At 49.9% G+C, this 19838-nt stretch overlaps 1 protein-coding gene across 1 annotated transcript in view; it reads left to right on the top strand.

Moving 5' to 3' along the window:
* DNAH1 (dynein axonemal heavy chain 1) overlaps window positions 1-19838 on the top strand; it is a 73534-nt gene that overhangs the window by 12047 nt on the left and 41649 nt on the right. The window contains exons 8-17 of the mRNA XM_028124520.2: window positions 11193-11350; window positions 12591-12802; window positions 13423-13721; window positions 15156-15306; window positions 16079-16272; window positions 16368-16593; window positions 17089-17208; window positions 17577-17659; window positions 18732-18873; window positions 19322-19477. Coding sequence (XP_027980321.1) covers window positions 11193-11350; window positions 12591-12802; window positions 13423-13721; window positions 15156-15306; window positions 16079-16272; window positions 16368-16593; window positions 17089-17208; window positions 17577-17659; window positions 18732-18873; window positions 19322-19477 — 1741 coding nt within the window. The remainder of the gene's footprint in view (window positions 1-11192; window positions 11351-12590; window positions 12803-13422; window positions 13722-15155; window positions 15307-16078; window positions 16273-16367; window positions 16594-17088; window positions 17209-17576; window positions 17660-18731; window positions 18874-19321; window positions 19478-19838) is intronic.

Below are 19838 nucleotides of genomic sequence, written 5' to 3'. Positions count from 1 at the left end.
ATAATCATAAATTTAACTCTGCAATCCGTCTAGACTTGGAGAGGGGTATGGAAAACATGGAACCCAAAGAACTGCGGTAAAAGCACAGATTGTAGGCCATTATGAACAGATGGGAGAAGGAACTGTCTGGTAGTTAAGATAAAACACACGTTAAATTTATTAGAGTTGTCCACAGTCGGCAACGGTGAGCTTCTTGCTGCTCTTGCCATTCCTGGACCCAAAGCACTCCATGGTTTCCATGGTACTCGTGCCCTCTTTCACCTTGCCAAAGACCACATGCTTGCCACCCAAACACTCAGTTTTGGTAGTGCAGATGGAAAACTCATGTTGGGTCCCACATTTGCCATGGACAAGATGCCAGGACCCGTTTGCTTCAGGCTGAAATACTCATCATCAGATTTCTCCCTCTGGCTGGACTTGCCGCCAGTGTCATTATGGCGTGTGAAGCCACCACCTTGGCACATGAGCCCCATAATTCTGTGACAGCAGGAAACTTTATAACCAAATCCTTTCTTCTCCAGTCCTAAGAGCACAAAAGTTTTTGGCTCTCTTTAGAACTTTGCAAACGGCTCGAAAGATACATGGCCCAAGGGCAAATTTGATGGCAAATATCTTAGAACATCATGGGGTTGACCGTGGCAGGGTGGTACAGGGCAACTACGGGTGGTGTCAGCGGCATCTGCAAAGCCCTGTTTGTAATTTCTGAGATGCCATCATCCAGCTGCCTTAGTTAGCAGCTGCACCGGCGGAGCACCAGGGTTCTCATTTCTGCACATCCTCACCGAAACTTCTTTTCCTTTAGTCATCCTAATGGATGTGCCCTGGGATTTCATTGTCTTTATTTGCATTTCCCTAATGATTAGTATGTTGACATCTTTTCATGTGCTTATTGGCCATTAGTAGGTCTTTCTTTGAAGAAATGTCTATTAAAATTCTTTGCCCGTATTTGAATCCAGCTGTTTGGTTTTCGTTGTTGAGTTTTACGAGTTGTCTATATATTCTGGATATTAATCCCTCATCAGGTATATGGTACTTTCTCCCATCTCATGGTTTGCCTTTTTTTTCTGTTGATAGCGTCCTTTATGTTACTAAGACACATGGGTTTTTCGTGTTGATGAATTCTAATTTGTCTATTTTTTCTTTTGTCGCCTGTGCCTTTGGTGTTTTCCAAATCCACTGTCATGAAGCTTTCCCCCATCTGTTCTAAGAGTTTTATAGTTTTAGCTCTTACATTAGATCTTTGATCCATTTTGAGTTAATTTTTATGTATGGGGTTAGGTAAGGGTCCAGTTTTATTCTTCTGCACGTGGAGATCCAGTTTTCCTAGCACAGTGTGTTGAAAAGACTGTTCTTTCGCCCACTGAACGGTTTTGGCACCCTTGTTGAAAATCATTTGACCCATATATATTTGAGAGTTTATTTCTGGACTCTTTGTTCCCTTCCTTTGGTCTCTATATCTTTATGCCAGTACCACACTGTTTTGATTACTGCAGCTTTACATTAAGTTTTGAAATCAGGAAGTGTGAGTCCTCCCACTTTGTTCTTTTTCAAGATTGTTTTGGTTATTTGGGTCTCTTGAGATTCCATATGAATTTTAGGATAGATTTTTCTTTTTTTGCAAAAAATGTTGTTGGGATTTTGTTGTTGTTGCTGGGATTTTGATAGGAATTTGTATGCTTATTTTCCCATGAGCATTGTATGCTCTAGCTCTACCTTAAAAACACTTTGTATTTTGGGGGTGCCTGGGTGGCTCAGTTGGTTGGGCATCTGACTCTTGATTTTGGCTCAGGATACAATCTCGGGGTCATGGGATCAAGCCCCTAGTCAAGCTCTGCACTCAGTGCGAGGCCTGCTTGGGATTCTTTCTCTCCCTCTCCATCTGCCCCTCCCGCAACTTGTGCTATCTCTCTCTAAAAAACAACAACAACAACAACAACAAAAAACCAAAAAAAACCCCAACCCTTTGTATTTTTAATGGGATTGCATTATATTTTTAATTACCTTAGGTACAGCGGACATCTTTAGGATCTTGAAGTGTCCTGTCCAAGAACAAAGAATGTTCATTCATTTGTTCAAGACTACTTTTGTGTCTTTAGGAATGCTTTATGTTTTTCTCATATAGGTTTTGCATATTAAGTATTTTATCTTCTTTGTTACTATTATAAATGGGATTTTCTCTATTATGGTGTCTACTGATTTGTGTATGCTAATTTTATATCCCGTTACAAACAATCCTTACTGAATTGTTTGAATGTGTTTTATTATTGATTCTCTAGGGCTTTCTAAGAATACATTACCTGTAAATAGAGATAGTTTTACTTATTCTTCTCCAATTCTTATTCCTCTAATCACTTTCTCTTGCCTAATTGCATTTTCTAATACCTCCAGTACAATGCTGAATCGTAGTGGAGTGGGTAGGGATTCTTACCTTGTTCCTAATATTAGTGGAAGTACCTCTAGTAAGTTTCCCCCTTAAGAAAATGCTAGCTTTGGGCGCCTGGGTGGCTTAGTTGGTTGAGCGACTGCCTTCGGCTCAGGTCATGATCCTGGAGTTTCAGGATCCAGTCCCGCATTGGGCTCCCTGATCAGCAGGGAGTCTGCTTCTCCCTCTGACCCTCCCCCCTCTCATGTGCTCTCTCTCTCTCTCTCAAATAAATAAATAAAATCTTAAAAAGAAAATGCTAGCTTTAGGACTGTATTTAATAACATATCCATTGAAACTTCTGTTTTCTTAAGTGTTTATTTGTCACAGGTTTTTTTTTTAAGATTTTATTTATTTATTAGAGAGAGAGAGATAGTGAGAGCAGGAACACAAGCAGGGGGAGTGGGAGAGGGAGAAGCGGGCTCCCCACTCATGTGGGGCTCGATCCCAGGACCCTGAGATTAGGACCTGAGCCGAAGGCAGACGCTTAACGACTGAGCCACCCAGGCGTCCCTGTCACAGGCTTTTAAAGTACTTCTGGAGATAATCGTATGATTTGTCTCCTTAGATCTGTTAATATGGTGTATTATATTAATTGATTTTCTAATATTGAAACAACCTTGGACTCCTTTAATAAATCCCACCTGGCCGTGGTGTATCATTTTTTAAAAATGTGATATTGGGTTCTGTTAGTTAGTATGCTGTCTAGAACTTTTGCATCGATATAAGTAATGTTGGTCTGTAATTTTTTTTCTGTACTGTCATCAGGTTTGAAGCAAGTTATACTTGCTTTATAAGAATACTGATGTTTTCCTTCATTTTTAAGACTCTGGAACGGGGTGCCTGGGTGGCTCAGTCGTTAAGTGTCTGCCTTCGGCTCAGGTCATGATCCCAGGGTCCTGGGATTTAGCCCCACATCGGGCTCCCTGCTCCGCGGGAAGCCTGCTTCTCTCTCCCCCACTCCCCCTGCTTGTGTTCCCTCTCTTGCTGTGTCTCTCTCTGTCAAATAAATAAATAAAATCTTAAAAAAAAAATCTGGAACAATTTTTATTGTATTGAGACTATCTGGTTATTCTGTTCTGAAACCATTTGGACGTGATGCTTTTTGGTGGGATAGTTCCTCTATAACTTCATTTTTCTACGGGAATTGGTCTAGTTAAGCTTTGTATTTCCAATTTGGGGGTCAATTTTGATATACTTTGTTTCTCTAAAAAATGATCCATGTTTTCTAGGTTTTAAAATATATTTGCCTAGACTTTTGATAAGTGGTCTCATGATTTAAAAAAAATTTTTTTTAAGATTTTATTTATTTATTAGAGAGAGAGGAAGAGCACAAGTTGGGGGAGTGGGGGGAGGGAGAAGCTGGCTTCCCACTGAGCAGGGAGCCCAATGCGGGGCTCAATCCCAGGACCCTGGGATCATGACCTGAGCTGAAGGCTTAACAACTGAGCCACCCAGGCACCCCTAAAAATTTTTTTCTGTTTCAAAGTTGACTTCCCCTGGTCTCTTCTTATTTTGTAGAGTTATGCTCTCTTCCTTTTTTTTTTGCTTAATTAAGTTACTTAGTGATTTGTTTGATGTGTTAATTTTTTAAAAATAGGACTTGGATTTATTAATTTGACTGTTTTCTACATTTACCTCATTCATTTCTCCTTTTTAAAAAGATTTTATTTATTTGTCTGAGAGAGAGAGAGTAAGGGGGCGGAAGGCAGAGGGACAAGCAGACTCCCTGCTGAGTGTGGAATGTGACACCGGGCTCCATCCCAGGACTCTGAAATCATGACCTGAGCTGAAGTGACACGCTTAGCTTTACCGACTGAGCCACCCAGGCACCTCCATTTCCACTTTTTATTATTTCCTTTCTTGTGCCTTCTTTTGGCTTATGTTTTGTTATGTTTATAGGAATTTATATTTTATTTATAGGAATTTATATTATAGGAATTTAATTTACTTATTTATGTTCTTATTGATAAATGTGTTTAAGGCTAATGAACTTTCTTCTGATAACTGCTTTAAAAAATAGTCCACAGATTCTGATATGTAGTATTTCATTTTTTTCATTCCAAAAATCTGATTTGTATTTCCCATTTCTTTAAAGAGTTGTTTAATGTCAGGTTTTCCAATTTTCCATATGAAAAGGACTTGCTAAAATTTGTTTTCTTTTTTAAAGATTTTATTTATTTATTTGAGAGAGAGAGAATGAGAGATAGAGAGCACGAGAGGGAAGAGGGTCAGAGGGAGAAGCAGACTCCCCGCTGAGCAGGGAGCCCGATGCGGGACTCGATCCCAGGACTCCAGGATCATGACCTGAGCCGAAGGCAGTCGCTTAACCAACTGAGCCACGCAGGCGCCCTAAAATTTGTTTTTAATAATTTCTATTTTTATCGCATTTAGATAATATTTCTACTCTATAGAACTTGCTGATGTTTTCTCTGTGACCTAATATATAACCAGGTTTTTGCTGAATGCTCTTTTTTTTTTTTAAGATTTTATTTATTTATTTGACAGAGAGATACAGTGAGAGAGAGAACTCAAGCAGGGGGAGTGGGAGAGGGAGAAGCAGGCTTCCTGCTGAGCAGGGAGCCCGATGTGGGGCTCGATCCCAGGACCCTGGGATCATGACCTGAGCCGAAGGCAGACGCTTAACGACTGAGCCACCCAGGCACCCCGCTTTCTTTTTTTTTTAGGTCAAATGCTTTTTGACCAGAATTTTACTTTGTTTGATATCAGAATTGTAACCTGACTTTTTGTTGTTTCCATTTTCCTGATATATTTTTGCCCATCCCTCCATTTTTAGCCTTTCTGAGTTAGTTTTATGTTACCAGCATACAGTCAGGTCTTTGTGAGTCAAATTAAAAATCTTTTTCTTGTAATAAGTGAGTTAAACCCATTCATATTTATTGATAGAGCTGCTATGTTTTATCTCAATTCTGTTTCCTTCTTTATGTGATGTAGTTTCTTTGTTCTTTCACTTTTTAATTTCTTTTTTTTAAAGATTTTATTTTTATATAATCTCTACACCCAACGTGGGGCTGGAACTCACAACCCCGAGATCAAGAGTCCCATGGCCTTCCAACTGAGGCAACCAGGAGCCCCTCACTTTTTAAATTTCATTTGGTATTTGGGCAGATTTGTACCTTATTTTAGCAGTTTCTTTTGTAGTTAAGCCTTTTATAGTGCCCCTTGTCCCCTGCTTTCTTATTTAACCTCTTAATATCTGCTTTGTCCGTTTTTAATGGTATTCTTCTACTCCCTTTGATTTCCTTTGTAACAACCTTGACTTTATTCTACTTTCCTCATCCCTTTCTCCTCCCATTTTTAAAAAAAGATTTATTTATTTATTTTAGAGAGCATGAGCAGAGGGAGGAGCAGAGGGACAGGAAGAGGGAGAGAGGCAGCCTCCCCGCTGAGCACAGAACCTTTTTCAGGGCTCAATCCCAGGACCTCCACCCCACACCAGATGGTGACCTGCGTGGAAACCAAGAGTCAGAGGCTCAACCGACTGAGCCACCCAGGCGCCCCTCTCCTCCCATTTTTAGTTGCTTTTTTCTCCTTACTATTTTAATATAATATTCTTCTACTATCATCTCTATCTTTGTTTTATTTTTATTTTTTAAAATAAATTTTAGTGACTGATTGATTGTATGCTCTATGTCCAACGTGAGGCTCGAACTCACAGTCCCGAGATCAAGAATCACTCACTCCACCGACTGAACCAGCCAGGTGCCCCATCTTTGTTTTAGTCTTAAATCTACAATTAAGTCGATTGAGTATATCAGACTTTTTTCCTGAAGTTTCTCCTATCATTTTGCAGGGGAGGAAAGAACAATCCTCTTTCTTTATACCCTTCCAGGTTTTAGCTGAGGCTCTGTAACAAAGACAAATTAGCAACAGTAGAGCTTACCAATTTATATGTTTCCCTTGACATGGGAGCCTTCATAAGGAAATGAAGACCTGAACAGGTTAAACCTACGCTAGGTTTGATGAAGAGTGGAAGGCTGTGGGAATTGTGGCAAGACAGGATATGAGTTAAGGGTAGTAAACTGAGGAAAACTTAGCAAGGCCTCTTCATTGGGATTCCTCTTGGTGTCATTCCATCTTGGAGCTAAGGACACTCTTTCCTCTGGGTAAAGAGGGCACGTCTCACATGAGGATCTTATGAGCTGCTTCAGGGGAAGCCGTTTCTCAAATTCCTTCAGCTTAAAACATTCAATATGCCAAGGGCGCTGGGTGGCTCAGTTGGTTGGGTGACTGCCTTCAGCGCAGGTCATGATCCTGGAGTCCCGGGATCGAGTCCCACATCGGGCTCCCTGCTCAGCGGGGAGTCTGCTTCTCCCTCTGACCCTCTTCCCTCTCGTGCTCTCTATCGCTCAAATAAATAAAATCTTTAAAAAAAACATTCAATATGCCAAGATGCCATATTTGGGAAAGTGTGTCCTGAACCCCATCAATCTCTTGGTTGGATGAAGCTCCTCTTCTAGTATGTTCCTCATCGAGGGCTCAAGAGTATAGTGTTCCTAGAGTTCTTGCATGTTTAAAACTTGACAGACAACTTGATTTGATATAAAATTCTTGTTTCACACTGTCATTGCTTGAGGGTTGTTTTGTTTTTTGTTTTTTGGGTTTTTTTTTTTTGCTGCTCTTTTTTTTTTAATTTTTTTTTAAAGATATTTATTTATTTGAGAGAGAGAATGAGAGATAGAAAGCACGAGAAGGAAGAGGGTCAGAGGGAGAAGCAGACTCCCTGCTGAGCAGGGAGCCCGATGCGGGACTCGATCCCGGGACTCCAGGATCATGACCCGAGCCGAAGGCAGTCGCTTAACCAACTGAGCCACCCAGGCGCCCTTGCTGCTCTTTTATTGCCTTGCTTTGAATGTTGATTTTGAGAGGCCCGATGCCAGTCTAACTTCCCTTCCCTTGTAAGTTGTTTGATTTTTTTGGCTTGGAGGCCTTGGGGTTTTTTTGTTTGTTTTTAATCTTTAAAGTCTAATCATTTTACTAGGTATGTCTCAGAGTTGATCATTCTGGGTCAGTTTTCCTAAGTACAAAGTGGGCCTTTTAAATACATAGATTCAGATATTCTTTATTTCTGGAAATTTCTCTTGGATTATAGTTTTTATTTATTTATTTATTTATTTTAAGATTCTATTTATTTGACAGAGAGAGACACAGTGAGGGAGGGAACATAAGCAGGGGGAATGGGAGAGGGAGAAGCAGGCTTCCCGTGGAGCAGGGAGCCCGATGTGGGGCTCGATTCCAGGACCTAAGCCAAAGGCAGACGCTTAACAACTGAGCCACCCAGGCGCCCCTCTTGGATTATAGTTTTAAATATTAGTTCTGTTCCATTATCCTGTTTTTTCTTATCAGATTCCCTTATATTTCTCTGTCTATTTCATCTATCATCTTGCTTCTTCTTTACCTATTTCTAATTTAACCATTTCTGTCCCTTTTTAGTTCTTTTTTCCCCTCATTTTCATTTTCTTGGTTATATTCTGGTCTTTCTTCAATGTACTTTATTACATTTTTTATTTGACTCTATTCTTCCTTAGGCACCTCCTAATTTTGCCTTCCTTCCCGAGTTAATTTTGTTTCTTCCATTTTTTCCCCGAGTTCAATGAAATAGCTTTTCGTCTCTTCCTATTATTTGCCCATTTCTCTGTTTTATTTTATTTTATTTTTTTTAAAGACTTTATTTATTTATTTGAGAGAGAGAGAGAATGAGAGATAGAGAGCACGAGAGGGAGGAGGGTCAGAGGGAGAAGCAGACTCCCCGGTGAGCAGGGAGCCCGATGCGGGACTCGATCCCGGGACTCCAGGATCATGACCTGAGCAGAAGGCAGTCGCTTAACCAACTGAGCCACCCAGGCGCCCCTTTTCTTTTCTTTTTTTTTTAAAGACCATTTCTCTGTTTTAGTTGTGAAATTCTGATTCAAGGTGTTTTTCATATTCCTAAACACTTGTTTGAAGATATTTAGTTTGGTTTGAAGTGCTGTGCTAGTTTTCTTCTGCTTTGTCTTTGTTTTTTTCTTTGAGGGTTGGATGAGAATTTTTATCAGGTAAGGTGGGTGCTCTCTCTCAGTAGCTTTATGTGTCCTCTACTTTCACCCATTCCATCTTTGGATTTGGGATGATTTACAAGATTCCCAGTTCCAGGGCGCCCTCTTCTGTTAGGAAAGCAAACCAGTTTTTTTCTTTTTCTAAGTGGATGGCTGTGTGTGTGTGTGTGTGTGTGTGTGTGTGTGTGTGTGTGTGTGTGTGTTGGGGAGAGGGATTGTCCTCCCAAGTTGTTGTCTCTTAAACCAGTTTTTTTCTTTTTCTAAGTGGATGGCTGTGTGTGTGTGTGTGTGTGTGTGTGTGTGTGTGTGTGTGTGGGGAGAGGGATTGTCCTCCCAAGTTGTTGTCTCTTACCTTGCAGGACTCTAATTTTTTACTTTTGCTTCCTTTCCTATCACCCTTCGTGTGTGTGTGTGTGTGTGTGTGTGTGTGTGTGTGTGTGTGTGTGTGGGGAGAGGGATTGTCCTCCCAAGTTGTTGTCTCTTACCTTGCAGGACTCTAATTTTTTACTTTTGCTTCCTTTCCTATCACCCTTCAATCTCTAAAGTCCTCCTTTTCTTTTACCTTCCCCTTCCTACGTCAGGATGCCTTTCCCAAAGAATGCTACCTTGAATGGATGCACGGAAGTCCCTTCCTTGTCCTAAGTGCTCTGATTCTCCGGGACTCATGGTCAGTGTTTTTGCAGTTGGGGTGGACTTTCTCTTTCTGGCAGGACTTCAGACCAAGCTTGGGGCTACCCCTCTTCTGCACCATTTCCCCCAGACTACCCCCATCTTCCATGCAGGCTGGCAGCAGGAGGGTGAGCTGCAGCTCCCTGGGGACTGACAGTTATTTTTCTACTTAAAGATAATGTGAAGTTTGGGCGTTTTCTATATGCTGGGTATGCTAACAGTATGGGTGTTGGTAGTGTTATTTGTCCTGGCTTTTCTATTTTTTTCTTCTCTTTCCTTCTGTCTTTTGAGAGCATGTGGGGAGGTTGGCATTCATGTGGCCACCATTACCTTGGTTGTCCAGAATGCCATTTCTCGGGTTTTATATTCCTGAGAATGTTTTGGGCTGTTTATAACAAATACGCCGGGCTCAGATTGGCTTAGACAGCAGGAAAATGCCCTGCTTTACTGATAACTAGAAATCAGACACAGGGGGTGCCAGGCTCAGTGCGTCAGGGCTCTGTCCCCAGCGGGTGCTAGCTTCATCCCCAGGCAAATGGCAGCAACAGTTTCAGAAGCACAAAGTCCAGAGTCCTGTGGGTCCTGCCCTAGATTGGATTCCCTCGAAGCCGGGCCTGTTTGGGGGGATTCTTGTACAACTGATGTATTGATGGAGTCCTCCCAGGAGATCTAAGGGAGCGAAGGCAGCAGGATATAATGGAAGGAACAGCTGGGCAGACATTCTGTTTTAGGAGACGTAGGGCCTCAGATCTCACAGCGAGCTCTGGAGCATGAACAACACCCCAGAACTTGTCCTGAGGAAGATGGGACAAGGGGGCTTGATTTTATAGCTCTGCAGTTGTTGATTATAACTGGATCATGTTCCCACTCCTAAGCCAATTAACAGTCTGATCAAGCTCCACCGGCTTAGGTGAGATGACCCCAGAGCTGGGACATGTCAGCTTCCCCTAAGTCAAGTGAGAAAGGAGAGAGTCCTAGAACAACAGTGAGGTGCAATGAGGCGGAAGTGGATGTCAGGCAGGCAGGCACGTCTCCCTCTTGTGCCAGGCACAGGGGCGGGGCAGCAAACGTACCCCACAAAGGGCCTGCCGTCCTGGGCTTTCAGTCTGGCCAGGGAGAGACACCATGAGAAAACAAGGTGATTCAGGGTTTTGATAGGTACTGTGGAGACAAAGCAAGACAAGGGGATAGAGATGTCATGGAGGGGCTCTCCTGTCGAGAGAAGGCCTCACTGGGTGGTAACATTTGATCTAAGTCCCGGAAAATGTAAGGGGTGAAGAGGATTCCGGCTGGGGGAACAACAGTGCATGAATGAAAAAAAATGCCCTCAGGGGGTCAGGATCATTGAGACAGGGGAAGAACTTTGGGGCACAAATGAGGCTGCCCTCATCCAGAGGGGGCAAAGCATGCCTGGGTTAGAAACTCCAAGGGAGGAGCCTGGGCTGGTCCAGCAGCAGTAGGGGCTGGATCAACCAGAGTGTGGCCACCAGAAGGAACAGTATATGCAAAGGCCATGAGGTGAGAGCTCAGAGTGCCTCCAGGAACCCAGAGGGGCTGCCTGTGGCTGGAGCTGGGGTGGGGGTGGGGACAGGAAGGTGACCAGAGAGGAGGAGAGGGAAGGGCTTGTCCCAGGAAGAGGTTTGGCTTTGTCCTAGGATGCAGGGGCCCAGGGTGGATTTTTAGCAAGAGAAAGATGTGCTCAGACTTGAGTTTTGTGGCGAGTAGATTGGAATGGGCAGGGGTGGAAGTGAGGGGACCAGGCAGGGATGGTGCCCTGCTGGGATGACACTGAGAAATGAGAAGCAAAACAGGCAGACTTGGACTGGTGTGATGGGAGAGGAGGGTGTGACACTTAAAAGGCAGGGGACAAGGGTGATGGAGGTTGGTGGCTGGGGGCCAGGTGGGAGGTGTGCCTGTGAATCTGGAGGGGAATCCCCAAACACAGGTCAATGCCAGAGCAGAGTGGGCCCCAGCCAGCCCATAGCATGGGGGTGACAGGGTGTGCGGAGCCCCCTGACTTCCCTGTCCCCCTTCCCTATTCGCAGGGTTCTGGAGCACCTCAGCAGTCTCTCCAGAGAGGTGAACCTGGACTATGAGCGCAGCATGAACAAAATCAACTTTGACCAGATTGTCTCATCCAAGCCTGACACGTTCTCCTACGTGACCCTGCCTGAGAAGGAGGAGGAGAAGGTGCCCAGGCAAGGTGAGGGCAGCTGGACAAAGGTGGTCCCCGTGGCCACCCCCCCCAGCCGGAGCCCTCCCACCCTCCCTGTAAGGTGGTCCATAAACCTAACACTCCCAGCACTCACCCTGCTGCTTCCCCAGCTGCCTAGGGAGCCGGGGCAGGGTGGGGAGGGGGGGTGGTCCATGAAGGCTTTTTTAAAAACCAGGAGTCTTGGGGCACCTGGGTGGCTCAGTCGGTTAAGCAGCTGCCTTCGGCTCAGGTCTTGATCCTGGGGTCCTTGGATCAAGCCCCATGTCGTGCTCCCTGCTCAGCGGAGAGCCTCCTTCTCCCTCTGCTCTTCACCTCGCTTGCTCTTTCGCTCACTCTCTTGCTCCCTTGCACTCTCTCAAATAAATAAATAAAATCTTAAAAAAAACAACAACACATAACAGGAGTCTTGGGGCACCTGGGTGGCACAGTCGGTTGAGCGTCTGATTCTGGATCTCAGCTCAGGTCATGATCTCAAAGTCGTGAATCCAGCCCCACATCTGGCTCCACGGGCATGGGGTCTGCTTAAGATTCTCTCTCTCCCTCTCCCTTTGCCCCTCTTAAAATAAGTAAGTAAGTAAATAAATAAATAAAATCCAGTAGTCTGAGAAGCACAGAAGGAAGCAGGTAATGTGTTCAAGGACAACAACTGCTCAGAAGTGATGGAAGGGCTCTGATGGTCTGAGGGACATAGGGCAGCAAGAGCAGGTGGCATTGCTGTGGCGCATTTGACCCCTGGCAGACTGTGTCTCCGAGTAGGACAGCAGTTCCCCCAAACCCTCCTTGCTTTGACTTCCCCGATGCCTGGGGATTTTGTTTCCTGGACTGAGCTGCTATGCGTGTGAGGGGTCCAGGAAGCTGGGGTCGGGCGTAGACAGGGGGCACTCCGAGAGTCCTGGTGCCCACATCTCCCTTGCTTGGTGCTGGGTTCTGTGCAGAGTGGGCAGGAGTGAAGGGGGAGAGGGTCTGTGGTTCTCATCCACTTCAAAGGGGTTAGTGGCCCAGAGGGGCCTGGAGGGGATCCATTTACTCACCCCAGAGTGGGAAGCTCACTGCGAAGCTACGGGGCCACGCTTGCAAGCCTTGGGAAGAGAGGGGTCCTGGGGAATGTGGCTGTCTCTTAGGGAGGAGACACGAGTTGTATCTCTCCGTCACCACCCTGTAGATCCATCCTAAACCCTGGTGTGTCCCAGGCCAATCTGACACTGGCCCTCTGCCTCCACCCCTGCAGGGCTGGTGAGTGTCCCCGAGTACCCTTTCCAAGAGCAGAAGGAAGACTTCACCTTTGTGTCCCTGCTTACACGGCCAGAGGTCATCATGGCCCTCAGCAAGGTGCGGGCTGAGTGTAACAAGGTGACCGCCATGTCCCTGTTCCACTCAAACCTCTCCAAGTACAGCCGCCTGGAAGAGTTCGAGCAGATTCAGTCCCAGACCTTCTCGCAGGTACGTGGGCATCCGGGGCTTGGAGGGCCACATGCAGGCCAGAGCCTTGGAACTGACTGGCCAGCAGTGAGGCCATGAGCCCCTGTTCTCCTTAAAACCTAGACTTTGTGGGAGGCCGGGGGTTGCCCAGGGGGGTGGCTCATCTCAGAGAGGAAAGGAGACCCAGAGTAGGCTCCCTTTCCAGTCCCTTTCCAGTCACAACCCTGGGGAGCAGGAACTCCACATACCCGCTAAGGATGGGGGTGTGAGGGAAGAAGGGTGCAGCCTTGTGGGAGACCATCACCAGATGGCCCAGGAGAAAAGCTCCCTGTCCTGCTTTGTTCTGTGTCTGTCTCCGCTCATGCCCTGTGTCTCAGTTTCTCTGTCTCTCCCTTAGCTGGAGGGAAATTCTTGCTTCTGCTGCCCCTCCCCCCTCCTTCCCCCATAGGAGCCCCAGTCCCTAGGGTCACAGGAGGGTGTTGGCTGGTAGGGTTTGGCAGTCAGTTGGGGTGGGGGGAGAACCTTCCCCGGTCATCTGGGTTCTGAGGCTGCCCCAGCACCCTGATGCCTGGGGTCCCTGAGTGTGGGCAGCAGGTTCCTGGGGGAGGGGTGCTGCCTGATGCCACCCACCGCCACTCCAGGTGCAGATGTTCCTAAAGGACAGCTGGATCAGCACGCTCAAGGTGGCCATGCGGAGCAGCCTGCGTGACATGAGCAAGGGCTGGTACAATCTCTACGAAACCAACTGGGAGGTATACCTCATGTCAAAGCTGCGCAAGCTGATGGAGCTGCTCAAGTACATGCTTCAGGACACGCTGCGCTTCCTGGTGCAGGACTCGCTGGCCAGCTTCTCGCAGTTCATCAGCGATGCTTGCTGCAGCGTGCTGGACTGCCCTGAGGACATGGTCTGGGGCAAGGACCTCATCAACAGCCCCTACAGGTGGGGCCGGCCAAGCGCAGGCGCTGGGTGACGCCACCACTCCTCCTTGCTAGGCCCCAGTGGCCAGGCTGGCAGGGGTGAGGGGAGCGGGGCAGCCGGGACCAGGGTGCCCAGCACTGCCAGGTCCTGGATGGCAGGGAGAGCCCGGCCCTGGTGCTAGTGGCCAGGGAATGTTCCACCGGCTCCGACTTGCACATCTCTGGGTGACCTTCATTTTCTCTGTCAGTCCCTGAGTTACTCAGTCAAAAGAAATATTCTTTGAGCACTTGCCATGAACCTGGTGGCGTTCTAGGGGAACCAGAGAGGCCTGACTCCTGCTCTCATGGGGGACAGACAGCAAGCCAATGAATCAATAGACAGTCACTGCCAATCTTGGCAGGGGCTGTGACAGACCCTGGGTGGGGCAGGAGCCTCTGCCAAGGGGTCAGGGTCATCTGAGTCAAGACCTGAGACTGAGAGGAAAGTGGTCAAGGAGAGGTAAAGGAGAGGCACCAGTTGGAAGGCCCAGCACATGCAGGGGCTCAGAAGGGAGGAAGCCCGCGGGGCGGTCAAGGAGAGCAGGGCTGGCTGCTATGGCTGGAGTGGGGAGGGCTGGTCAGGATGATGTGGGAGAGGTCACAGGGACAGGCCAGATCACAGAGTCTCCCGGGGTCATGGTTGGGGGCTAGATTTATTCTAAGTGTGGTCAGAAGCCATCAGAGGGGAGTTATAATCCGATTAAACAATGCTCTGGGTTTGTGGGGACAAGTGCCCTTGATGAAGGGCAGAAGACAAGTCAGACCAAGTTTCCTGCCATTGTCTAGACAAGGGGTGACATGGCTGGGACTTGGGGGGGTGCAGATTTGGGGCTGTGCCCAGGTGGCAGTGCTATGGGCCTGGCTGTAGGAGGATGTACAGGGGGAGGAGAGGAGGGGAGGAGACAAGCTGACTCCTGGGGTCCACCCCTAGCACCGAGCCCTGAGGGGAGCTGGCGGGACCCGGGGACACAATGTTTGAGATGCCCATTAAAGGCCCAGGTGGGTGGTGGGTGGCAATCCAGAGTGCAGCAGGGAGGCCTGGCTGGTATGTAGGCTTGAGGGTTGTTGGCATGTCGTGGGCATCTCAAGTCAAGGATGGTGGCCTCTTGGGGAAAGCGTGGATGCCGCAAGGACCCAGGGTCTGGCTGACCTGCCCTGATGACCTCAGGACTGCCTGGTGGTCTTCCCTCTCCCTGGTACCTGTGGACCTCTGGGCAAGTGGCAGGGATGGAGTAATATTTGGCTGGTGCGTGTTTTTCTGTTAACTTAGAGGTTTCTAGAAGGAGGGAGGAGGCAATTCTTATGCATGGAGAAGCTCAAGAGCCATTGTGCTGGCAGGAAGGGCAGAGGGCTGGATCTGCTGCACACAGGCCTCCTTGGGCCCCTGCCCACAGTCAGCCCGACTATTGCCCCACAGGCCCCGGAAAAATCCCCTCTTCATTGTGGACCTGGTGCTGGATAGCTCGGGGGTGCACTATAGCACGCCACTGGAGCATTTCGAGACATCTCTGCTCAACCTCTTTGACAAGGGCATCCTGGCCACGCATGCGGTGCCCCAACTGGAGAAGGTATGGCCGCAGTTCAAGGCCCAGGGCACCTGCTGGCCTGGCTGCTCATGGCTACTGAGGCACAGGCCAACTGTATTAAAGCAGTTCAATTTTATTTCAGGCCTCCCACCTGGCTGTCAGTGTGCTCAGACCTTCAGTTCTTGAACAGCTCACTTAATCCTCACCACGAGCTGTGCTGGGAACCATTAGTGTCCCCATCTTGTTGTGCCCCATAAGGGCACAAAGCGACTCAGAACTGCGATTCGAACTGGCTCATTCACCCACCTCTGCCACAGCTGTTCTGGCCCAGATTCTACCCTCTTGATCCCACCCAGCTCCTGGCTTCTCTCTTCAGCTAAGATGTGGAGGCGGACTGAGCTCCACACTTGGGACCCCTTGTCAGAAATCCCCACTCATCACACACCTGGTTACATCTCACTCCTCCCCGCCCAAGAGCTTCTGGAACTCCAGGCCCCTCTTGTCTTCCTTACTGGTTAGCCAGAGCTATCAGTGATCTGGTGGCCCTGTCTGCTCCTTTCCTGGGCACTGGACTGAGTCAGGTCCAGGCAGAGGAAGATGCCGCCCCTGGGTAGGGCTCCCGGGGCTTCCAGCCCTGTATTAGTCCACAGCCTGCTCTCAGAGACACCACAGCAAACCCTCACCCCTACCCTCACCACGCTGTCTGTGACTGGCCACACTGCTGCCCACTCAGGCTTCGGATCCCATCCCCAACCCCTCTGCCCACCTGCCCCGAGGCTCATCCAGCTCTCCGCCCCTGCCTTTGGCTCCGCAGCTGGTGATGGAGGACATCTTTATCAGCGGTGACCCCCTGCTGGAGTCCGTGGGGCTCCACGAGCCGTTGGTGGAGGAGCTGCGGACTGTCATTGCCAATGCTGTGCGCAAGGCCATGATCCCACTGCAGGCTTATGCCAGGGAATACCAAAAGTATTTGGAGCTGAATAACAATGACATTCCCACCTTCCTCAAGTGCGTGCATACATCTGAGGGCGTCTGGGTATCGGTGTGACCCCCAGCCACCCACTTACCACCCTCTGCCCCTCGTGTGTGCCCACTGTCCACAGAGCCTACCAGACGCACTGCCCGTCGGCCTCAGAAGTACGAGAGGTGGTGCTCACCCACCTGCAGGAAAAAGAGATTCTGGACAACTCACTGCCCAGCAGTATCATTATTGGGCCCTTCTACATCAACATCGACAACGTCAAGCAGAGCCTGTCCAAGAAGCGCAAGGCCCTGGCCACTTCCATGCTCGACATCCTGGCCAAACACCTGCACAAGGAAGTGGACAATGTAAGTGCCCAGCACCCGGACCTGGTGACTGCAACAACACATGCACTCACTCTTGCCTCCACAGTGAGCTCCCACAAATAAGGTGTCCCTAGGCAGGGCGAGGGCTGTCTGCAGATGCCCAGACCAATGGAAGGATCTGGAAGTCACCCTGCCTTGACCACCCCCCCCCCCATCTGCAGGGAGCCGTCCCATATGGAAGGTCCCAGGAAATGGGGGCTGCTACCTCTTTTCCTAGACTTGGAAAGACCTGGGAACCTCTCCTGAAGATGGGCTATTTCATGGAGCCGAGGGTGTGCGGGTGGCCTCAGAAGTCCCATGCACGTGTTGGCTGGGCCCAGGAAGCTAGGGAGACCTCAGCTCCCCAGCGAGTCGGCTGTGGGATGTGGTGGGTTGGGGACAGTTACCTATGGGGAGACACTGGGATCCAAAGGGGAGGAGCAGGCCCCACGAAGGAACAGGGACACGGCCTCCCTAGTGCCCTCCGCCCACCGCCAGATCTGTGAGGAGTTTCGCAGCATCAGCCGCAAGATCTATGAGAAGCCCAACAGCATCGAGGAGCTGGCTGAACTTCGCGAGTGGATGAAGGCCATCCCTGAGAAGCTTGTGGGGCTAGAGGTGAGGCGGGTGTAAGGGGGACTGGGGGCTGGGGTCGGGGACAGGCAGGGGCTGGGAGATTAGGAGCCAGGAGGCTAGAGGTGAGGTAGACACAGAGGATGGGGGGGTTGGGAGGTTATGAGGCTGGGTGCATGGTAGTGGTTCAGAACCATGCTATCTGGGAGGCCAGGAGGGTGGAAAGTATGGGACGAGGGCTGGGGGTTGGAGGTGTGGTGGCCATGGCCTTTGGAGCCCTGAGCCCAGGGCCCACCCTGCGCCCCCTCCCCAACCCCAATCCTCCCCTCTCTGGAAGAGAGCCGCCTTTCCTTAGCGCTCGACCACTTTGGGGTCCCGCCCATGCAGTTCTCATTACCTACCTGTCCATGCAGGAGCGGATTGTGAAGGTCATGGATGACTACCAGGTCATGGATGAATTCCTTTACAACCTCAGCACAGAGGACTTCAACGACAAGTGAGTGGGAGTGTGGCTCTCAGACACATGGCTCTCAGATATCCCAGCAGCCACGGGCTGTGTGGTGGCACTAGGAGTGCCAGTCAAGATGTCCACGACCGTGGCTCCACATGGGCCAAGGCCAAGTGGCCGGTGGCACAGAAGGAAATCATTTGAGCCTCTTGGTCTAGGGACCCTGCTGCCCCCTCACCCTGTCTCCGTTCTCTATACTATTGTCAGCCTGACACACAAATGTTCACACGGGCCTGGAATCCCCTTGTTTGTGGTGGGGGCCCTTTGGAATCGTTGGGAGCACAGAGAGAAGGCAAAGCCAGCCTGGTGGTCGATCCCTGGGGAGCAGCACTTGTCCCCACCCAGCTCAAGAGTCTTGTGGGAAACAGCCTTAGATTCGGACTGCCTTACTGAGGCCCCCAGAAACCCCTTGCCCACACTGCCTCACAGGCCAGGGGTGCCTTGAGAATGTTGGGGCCTGGAAGAGGTTGGCACTGTCCCCTGGGAGCCCTGCCAAGAGCCCCAAGGCACCGGCTTCCCAGGGCATCCTGATACTCAGGGTGCACCTCCCCGGGGTCAGCATTCCTAGGCCAGATGCAGGCAGAATCCCTGAATTTCACAGAGCCCCCACATCAGCCAGCAAAGGGAGTCAGTCTGGTATGAAGGAAGCTGGCCTGGTGGCCTGGCTGGTCACCAAGGAAATGCAGACTAGATGCTGTTGCTTTGCCTCATGGGAGGTGAGGCCCCTCCAGGGGGTACCCAGCATCACCTCTCTCATTTCCAACACCGTTCTCCCCCTTGCCCCATCACTGCACTGGGCACTGTGGACCCGCATCTTGCTGGATGCCCACCACAGCTCCCAGACCACAGCCACAGGGTAGGGACGGCCACCATCACCCCGACGGTGGCAGTGGCTGTCTCCAGCTCCCTTCCACTTCCTGGTTGCTCGGCCCTGGCCAGTTCCAGCTGCCGCCTGGATTCCCCCATTCTCCTCTTCACCCTGGGTGCCCCTGCCTGACCGGGCCACCCCACAATTTCCCCTGTAACCTTCCCCCCCAATGCCCACCCCTGCCCCCTCCAGGTGGGCTGCCAGCAACTGGCCTTCTAAGATCCTTGGGCAGATAGAGATGGTACGGCAGCAGCACGTAGAAGATGAGGAGAAGTTCCACAAAATCCAGATCATGGATCAGAGCAACTTCCAGGAGAAGCTGGAGGGGCTGCAGGTGGGGCTGGTTCAGGGCTCTGCCATACCTCACACCCCACCATGTGCTCTGGGCCGGGCCTGGCTTCATGCACGCAGGGGGGGCTGTGGGGATGTTTGGTGGGTGGACTAGTGGGTGGATGAACACATGGCTGGAGGGGTGCCTGGGCAGCAAGCTCCAGAAAATTCAGGGTTACAAAGAATCCCAACTCTTCTATGGTGTCCTCCAAGCCCCGGTGGGCAAAAAAAAAAATGGGCAGAGTGTTCGGGGCACTGGGTCTCCCTGTGACCTTGCTATGTCACCCTGGGACAGTCAGCCTACTTGTGATGGGCGAGAGACCTGCTTACTCCAGGAGAAGAAAGTGCCCTGAGAACTGGGAGGACCTTGGGCATGTATGGGGTGTGTATGGGGTTGCATGCACACGGTTGGGGTCCCAGAGGCCTCTGACCCCTTGCTCCTTGGCCAACAGCTGGTGGTAGCTGGCTTCTCCACCCATGTGGAGATTGTGCGAGCGCACGAGATCGCCAACGAGGTGCGGCGGGTCAAGAAGCAGCTGAAGGACTGCCAGCAGCTGGCCATGCTCTATAATAACCGCGAGCGCATCTTCGGCTTGCCCATCACCAATGTAGGCCTCCTGAGGGCACGCTGGCCCCAAAGCCCCGGGGCTTGAGGAAGAGCCTGTGGCCTTTGTGGTCATATCTGAACCCAGCTCCCAGGTGGCAGGGCCCCAGCATTTGGCGGGTAGGACTGAGCAGGCTGCAGAGAGGGACTCCCCAGTCCTGGCCCTCAGGGCAAGGAGACTGGCTGGGACCAGGCAGAACGCCTCACTGAGCCACTCAGAGCCCCAGAGCCTGTGCACAGCAGGAGGAAGGGAGGCCAGGCCAGGGCTCGTGGGGACAGGAGCAGGGACGGCAGCCAGGAACGAGGGGGAGAGGACCTGGCCCAAGAAGGAGCAGTGCGCAGAGAGCCCGGGCAACGTCCCCAGA

Source organism: Eumetopias jubatus, unplaced genomic scaffold (genome assembly GCF_037043125.1).
Source record: "Eumetopias jubatus isolate StellerSeaLion01/CBP00866 unplaced genomic scaffold, mEumJub1_p1.0 scaffold_1, whole genome shotgun sequence".
NCBI classification, from domain to species: domain Eukaryota; kingdom Metazoa; phylum Chordata; class Mammalia; order Carnivora; family Otariidae; genus Eumetopias; species Eumetopias jubatus.
The sequence above is the reverse complement of the archived record's forward strand: the minus strand, read 5'-3'. Positions and strand labels throughout refer to the sequence as shown.